Source organism: Pteropus vampyrus, unplaced genomic scaffold, assembly GCF_000151845.1.
Source record: "Pteropus vampyrus isolate Shadow unplaced genomic scaffold, Pvam_2.0 Scaffold189, whole genome shotgun sequence".
NCBI classification, from domain to species: domain Eukaryota; kingdom Metazoa; phylum Chordata; class Mammalia; order Chiroptera; family Pteropodidae; genus Pteropus; species Pteropus vampyrus.
The window spans coordinates 1,193,380-1,200,899 of NW_011888970.1; the positions used below are offsets into that span (position 1 = coordinate 1,193,380).

Below are 7,520 nucleotides of genomic sequence, written 5' to 3' on the forward strand. Positions count from 1 at the left end.
CCGCTTACCCGCTTTTCCATAAGCCGAGCCAAACTTCTGGGAAAGTCGATGTGCCAGAAAACTAGGTGTCGACTTCCCTTTTGTAGCTGTTCCTCATTCCCACAGCGGATGGCTGGGTCGCCCTGGCCCTAAGGCCTTCTCGAGCGTGTTCCGGCCGCTCGTGCACCTCAGGCTGCCGTTAACACCTGCCTGAGAAAGCAGTTCGCAAGGTCGAAAAGACATGCTTTAAAAATGAACTCAGATTTTAGTTGCTGACTTACGGTTGAAAGTCATTTTTAAACACTGCCACATTCTGAGCGGAGTCTCGTTCACCTTTTAGCTGGAAAAACTACCACGGACGATGAGCTGGAGGCGATGCTGGAAAGTGGGAGCCCGTCCATCTTCACCTCGGACGTGAGTGCCCGCCGGCCTCGTGGCCGCACCGCGTGCGCGTGTGCGTGTGCTTTCTTACGCTTCCGAAGCAGCCGTCAGGTCTCAGCGTTTCTCTCTTGTTTTCGCCCTCCAAAGATTATATCAGATTCACAGATCACCAGGCAAGCTCTCAACGAGATCGAGTCCCGGCACAAAGACATCATGAAGCTGGAGACCAGCATCCGGGAGCTGCACGAGATGTTCATGGACATGGCCATGTTCGTTGAGACCCAGGTACTGCGGCCATCTTCACCGCCCCGAAGTCGCGACGGTCACGTGTAAAATCTTGTAGCTGAGTCTGGTCCTCCTGGGAGAACCATTCTTTTGGATCCAGTCTCAAAATTCCAAAGTCGATGGCAGCGTTATTGCAGTGTAGGGCTGAAAGGCTGGGAACAGCCTAAACCTCCCACCGGAAGAGCCTGGCTTGGTTAAGTGGATTCTGGTGCAGGCAACACGAACGCTTTGTTCATGCAGGATTTTGAATGCAATGTGCAGACGTGCTGCAGTTTTCGGTGAAGAGGGAGAGATAAAACCTTATGGATGTACAGATAAATGTAGTGTATCACACACGCGCGCGTGCACATGCACACGGCGTGGACTCGGCTGCGTGAAGCAGCGTAATAACAGTGGGACTATGGGAATCTAAATGTTCTTTTCTAAAATATATATTTTCAAGATTCCTACAAGGAGCATATATTAGAATAATAATTGGAAGAAATGTTAAAAAGAATAAGCCCCAAAGGAAATACAGCCATGATGCAGATGAAAGCTAGTACGGGTTACATGGCGTTCTCAGTTTGTCCAGTCACGTGGGCGGGCAATGGAGGGGTGTGACGAGACCCCCTGAGAGAACTGAAGAGTTAATGGCCTTAAAAACTACATAAAACCGTGTGCGGCACAGGCCGGCCTGTGCCCGTCAGACGTGCTGGCGCTCAGGGCGCCTGGTGGGAGGCAGCCGGCCGCCCTGTGAGGGGACGCGCTCCTGTCACCTGTCGGAGGTTGACGCATCCTCACTCCCGCGGGGACAGGCGTCAGGGTGGCCTGGGCAGGACCGGCCCTCTCAGGAAGTTTGGAAGTGGCCGGCTTGCTTCCGTGCTCACCGGGTTAGGTGCGGGGCGAGGGGGGCCCATCAGGCACAGACCTCGCTGACCTTCTGAGGGACACTGTTTCTTCCGAGGAGCTTTATCATAAAGCCATGTCCCGCGCCTGCGGTTGTTGGGAGGACCCAGCGTCCGGGGGGTTTGGTTCGGTGGGCCCACGCCGTTCATGGTGTGAGTGGGACGTTTTGGAAAGTATTCCGAAGCAACGCAGTCAGACACCTCATCGTTCTTGTAATTACGAAGGATTTCACAGTACCCTAGAGTTTAATTATAATCGTTTTATACCAAATGTCCTGCATTAGGCTCCGTTAGAAGATTTGCTGTGTTCTTCGCGTTGTTTCATTGTTCCCTTTTAGAAGGTGGTTAGTATCGCATTATTGACCCATCTCATTCAAAATCTATGTGCAGTCAAAACTTACGTAAGTTTAAATTTGCGAATGAATAAGTTAATTGTGCGTCCTTCTTCAATGCTTTGCTGCTCACTGCTGCAGATTATGTCTGCGGGTGGACAGAAAACCAGGTAATGTGCTTTCATCCCTCGCGTTTCACGAGATTCACCCCATTTTACGTTTTTGCTCATTCATTTAGTCAACTTAGTGCCTAAAACACGCTATTCTTAGTTTACTGAAGTCTTAAAGAAATCGCAACGGTTTCGACCCGTTAGAAAAGAAGTGTTTTCGTATGCTGTGTGCACGGTGACCCACTGCAACCTCGAGCAGCCGCAGCCCTCACTGCCCATCTGTGAAAAGAGTTCACGCCCGAAAGCAAATCTCGCGGTCCACTCCACGCACCCTTGGTCATCACTGTCGTCTGTCCCTTTTAGTTCTTTTTAAACTGCAAATTGAATTTGGATGCTTTGTATTGGCACATTTATAATGGTCTCTTTTTATAAATGTGAAAAAATTCATATCCATTACGCACATGTCACGTTCGTGTGAAAACATTATTGGCTGTCTTAAGGTACTTAAGATAATTAAGTCATTTGAAAATGTCTTCTAAGCCTGAAACTTTTTGTTTTAAGGGTGAAATGATCAACAACATAGAAAAAAACGTGATGAATGCCGCAGACTACGTAGAGCATGCTAAGGAAGAAACCAAAAAAGCCATTAAATATCAGAGCAAAGCAAGAAGGGTGAGTTTGGTTTTTAAGAAATAAAGTGCATTTTTCTCTTTATTTGGTTTTGAGTTGTAATATGTCGACGTAAGCCGACTTAAAAGGTATTAAGAAATAAAAATTTCCTAAATTAATGCTTCATTTTCAAACGGAAGTAATCCTTTTTGCTAAAAGTTTGAGCAGTTTGTTAGATAAGTTAGGTTTACACGACCTTTTCTGTGTTCCAAGTACCTGAAACCCTTCGCAGCCAGAGGTCAGGACATTGTCCTTTCCAAGGTCGTGTTAGTGAAACTACGAGACTAGAGTCTGATTTACGTGAGGCATTGCGTGCCCCCGCCCACCAGCTCTTGGCTTCTTTCTCTGACTTAGCACCAAAGCCCCGCTTCCACGTGTGTCACCTTCCCACCTCCTGGAAGATGGCTGTCTGGGTTTGCAGTACCTTTCTTATAGGTGCCTGCTCAGTGCCGGTTGGGGGGGGCGCGGGAGGGGGGTTCCTATTCCATGTCAACAAAGGCCCTGAAAAGAGAGAGTTTCCACGTGTTCGGGAAAGACGGAGTCAGATTTTGTGTGCAGATCCCGCCGTAACGACGGTACACGGCCATTGTCTAACAGGACGCACATCTGCGCTTCACTGCCGCCTGCAAGGCACAGCGCTCTGCTTTCTCGGGCTTATCTGATGCGTTAATTATCTATGAAATAGAAGGCATGGCTTCTCACGTTATTCTGTATCATCACTTGGTAAAGCACTGACCCTTAAAACAAGGCGATGAGGCTCATAGGTAGAGCCCTTGGCCTAGTTCCAGGCACAGAAGGGACTGTCATTTAAAAATCATGACCTCGACAGCATAGTGGTCCAATAAAAATTTTAGTGAAAAGCTCATTGGTTTTACAGAGGTGAAAGATAGTAGATGATACATTTTCATTCTTAACCTGCCGAGTAAGCCTCGCTTTAGAAGATGACGGGGTCTGTATATCACCTGGACTGTCACTTGGTCAAAATCGTGATGCCTGTTTCAAAAATTATCACTATTCTATTAAACGCCTGACATCTAAAACCACACAGCTTATTACTCTACTCCTTAGGTGCTTTGCTGCTGCGTCTGCTCACGTGTCGGCTGTCCCCTGTCCTGGTGCCCTGTTTTTATTCCCAGGGCAGCTGCATGTGGCCCCTGAGAGACCAGGTGGCATTAGTGGAGTGGTTTATTTTATGTGGTATGGCAGGGGCAGTGAAGAGTTTAACTTTCGACAGCAGACAGACCAGAAACGAGTGTAGGGACTTCATCAATAGATAACTAGTGTCTCAGTTGACTGGGCTGCATATGTAGCGCTAGACCAGAAAAAGTCAGCTGTATATCCCAGTCCATCGGAAGTTTATCAAATGGTGCGGTCACGCAGCTCTCATGGATGAAACCTGATGACCCCAGAGTTCTGTGGCAGGCCGCCTCCAAGTAGTCTGACCTCCTTCAGTTAAAATCGCTTGTTTCGAGAACTAAAAATTGTCAAACAGAAGGAGTCAGATGTCCTGCAACTTCGATTTTAAATAAATCTTGGATTGTTTCATTTTAAATGAATAATGTCTTCTAATGTGGCAATATGGAATTAACTATAATATAATCCGCTTGCTTTTCTTTGACAGAAAAAGTGGATAATTGTTGCTGTGTCGGTGGTTCTGGTTGCTGTAATTGCTCTAATTATTGGTTTATCAGTTGGCAAATGACGATGTGGATAGCGTCAGTGTGTGTCCCTCTCTGCCAGCGCGGCAGTAAGTAACTAATCACTGATCTACTTACTAACTTTCTCAATTCGCTAATAGTCATGCTTGCCTGATTGCGGTATGCTTAGCCGGAGTCACAGCGCCTGCCAGCGCGGGCCAGGAAGGGCGGGCCGCGCGAGCGCCCGCTGGCCGGGTTCTCGTCTCCAGCCGCTATGCGCACTGAGAGCGGCCAGGCTGGCGGGTCGTTCATTGTTAAGCGAAGGCCGCCTCCTCGTGTCGACTTCGAGAGCCTCTAGGTTGGCTTGTGCCGCTTGGCTGACCGCGGCGCACAGCAGCCTGGCCTCTCCCGCTGCTTGTCTGCCAGCGCCGTAGGGACAGATGAACATGGCCAGTCCTCGTTGATAAAACACACCCAGGCTCACGTCAGCAATTATTTTTTATACAAATGCAGTGGTCGATGTCTTTAATTATGCTTTTGAAAAGTGAATTTATTCTCAGCGAGTAGGTGGGCGGAGCCTCCCTGTAGGCCCGGCGGGCACTGCGGGGCCCCGGTGTGGGCACCTCAGCCCCAGCACCCTGCAGCGCGGTGGGGTGGGGGGTCGGGCAGAGCGAGCCCCTCGCCCGAGTCGGAGGGAGAGCTGTGGCTCGCCCTCAGCGGCAGCGGCGCCCAAGGAAGTGCCCATCCTAGGGGAGACAGCTGTTGTGGGGTGGGGGTTAACAGAAGGCTGTCAGGGGGCGTGGCTTCAGGGGGGTGGGGGGAAGGGGGCAAGGGCGCATGTGCCAAGTGCCGGGTGTCCCTGAGCTGCGGAGGTCAGCACGCATGTGCGGGGCGCCCGGGCATCCAGGGCCATGCGGGCTCTGAAGGGTGGGTGTCGGCGGGGAGGAAGGCGCGACAGGCCAAGGGCGAAGCTGCCTCTGCAAGTGCGTGGGAAGACATGTGCGCAGGGCAGCCGGGACCAAGGTCCTCGCCTTCCGGGGGACGCGCGCAATACTAGCAAGTGACAGAACTTGCGGGGTGCTGGCATCCTGAGGGCGGCGCTGCTCGGTTCTGAGCCATTGACTTGGAAGCTTCCCGCCCGCCGTGCTGTCGTCACGGGTCGCACAAATGCATGGAGCCTTTGGCAGGCTGACGCCTTCTCGAGCTGTCCCCTTTCAGCAGACACGGTTTCTTAGATGAAAGCCTGGCCTGCGTTGGTTAAACTAATGTAAGGTGAGGAGTCTCTTGCTTTTTACAAGCAGAACTCGGAGTCATACGGCGTGGCCACGTGCCCTTCATCTTGGTGACTTCCTTCCCTTCTGCCGCAGACAAGTTTCCTGGAGGATACTAGGCCTCTTAGCTTTCAGCTGTGCAAGGACGCTTGTTAATTAAGAAAAGCGGGTGCAGCGGGAGGCCGGCCGCGCGGCTGCTGGACTTCCGGCGCACCTGCAGCGTTCCTCCGTGTGAAGGAAGGTGGAGTAAGAGTCTGCAGATAGAAATAGGTTCGTTTAGAGTATTAAGAGGGTGTAGAGCGCACGGAGAAACAGCAGTTTGGAATTTTATTACGATCCGTAGAGTGTCCTTTCGGAACCCACGTGGTGCCAGCTGGACTTGCCTTTTCCTTCCGGGAGCAAATAAGTGTGGTTTTAATGACATTTTAATTTATTAATTTCACTTAATGCACATGTGTCTGCAACGTACTGTCTTGCCTTAGGACTTCCCTTTTCTCTGACCCAGGGCTCGCTCTCAGTCATGGATTTGTATTTTAAACTATCCAATTCCAGGAGAATTTTGTTAGGAAAGACATGAATGACCTCTTTCCTCTGATACCTTGCAAATTAATGTTTTTCTTTATCTTGCAGAAAATGATGTTCATTATTATTTGTGTAATTATTTTGCTTGTGATCCTTGGAATTATCCTAGCAACAACATTGTCATAGCAACCAGCGCCCAAGAGCCATCTATCCTGGAGTCAGGCCACATCTGCAGCAAATCAGCATCCTCCCATTTCCTGAATGAACCCTAGACATTGTGACACGTGGCACTGAGTGCTCACTTTCTATTAGTGAATTCAAGAAGAAAACAAGAGAATGTATTGTTCAGTGAAAAAGCCGTAGGCAGAACGGATGTGATGAGTTAACCCAAACACTCTTGGACCCTGAACAACACATCACAAACCTTTAACAATGTGAAACTTGTTTCAATGGCCTTAAAATAAGGAATTATTGAAATTTTCATTTTTTAAATATTTCAGTGTTAAAAATATATGTATGTAAAGCTTAATTAGGAATATTTTATGTTCTGAAGCTATTAGATTTCAGGTCTAAGACATCTTTCCGCCCCTTCTCCCAGCTAACAAGCTAATTAGGAGGTTTTTGTACTGTGTTTAATTTGTGTTTATTGTTTGAAAAATAATTTTTATTATCACAGAGCTGTTTTGTAACATATCTATAATTTTAAATGTTTGTAAATTGTTTAATATATTAACATCTTAATTTACTCCATTTTTATATATTACATATTGGCGTTTTTAAAGAAATAGGAAGCTTCATGGTATTCTAGCCATCATTGCACAGCTGTTTACAAAGTTTGCCGTCGGCATAGAAAACATTACTTGCAAAGCGCCCCAAAAGCCTTTAAGTGCCTTCTGTTAATATTGGTTTATAAGGTTTAAATGCGCCTGATGCCTTCCGGAAAAGTCTTAGTTATTATACTCGGTTCCATTTCTACCTGTTTCAGTACCCAGATAATAAATTAGTTACTGCACTGTAAAGACAATGGCCTCTTCTTTGTTCATTAAAAATAAGGTTTGTTTCCCTGTTTACATTAATAAAGTCTGAATTTAAGATGCTGATAAAAACCAAGATCGAGTACTTTCTATTCCTAGACATTAAGTCATTCTTTTAAACTGTTGAATAGGTCACTTCAGTGTTCTTGTTAAGTACTTTTCTGCTGAACTTTAAAAGTCAATTCCCAAAGTTTATAGGCATCGCTGATAATGAAATGTTTTTATTGCTCATTGATGGTTTTTATTGTAATATGCTTTTGGCTTATAAAATGTATGAAATCTTGCTAGTGAACAGACATGTATAAGATAGCAACTAGTCAACATTTAAAATGAGCGTGTGAAGGATACCCAAAATATAGTTAATTCTTGTTACGTCTGTATGTAGTTGTATAAGCATGTGACTGTATTTTAACGTT

General features: G+C 47.2%; 1 protein-coding gene across 3 annotated transcripts in view; it reads left to right on the forward strand.

The window, feature by feature from the left end:
• The window catches only part of STX2 (syntaxin 2), a 27,499-nt gene extending 20,319 nt beyond the window's left edge, over window positions 1-7,180 (forward strand). For 2 of the 3 annotated variants that reach the window (XM_011371388.2, XM_023537382.1), the window contains exons 7-11: window positions 320-393; window positions 508-645; window positions 2,533-2,643; window positions 4,262-4,387; window positions 6,179-7,180. In XM_011371388.2, coding sequence (XP_011369690.2) covers window positions 320-393; window positions 508-645; window positions 2,533-2,643; window positions 4,262-4,342 — 404 coding nt within the window. In that variant the 3' untranslated portion in view covers window positions 4,343-4,387; window positions 6,179-7,180. The remainder of the gene's footprint in view (window positions 1-319; window positions 394-507; window positions 646-2,532; window positions 2,644-4,261; window positions 4,388-6,178) is intronic. The other variant, XM_011371389.2, reaches the window with a different exon arrangement.
• The last annotated feature ends 340 nt before the right edge of the window (window positions 7,181-7,520 follow it).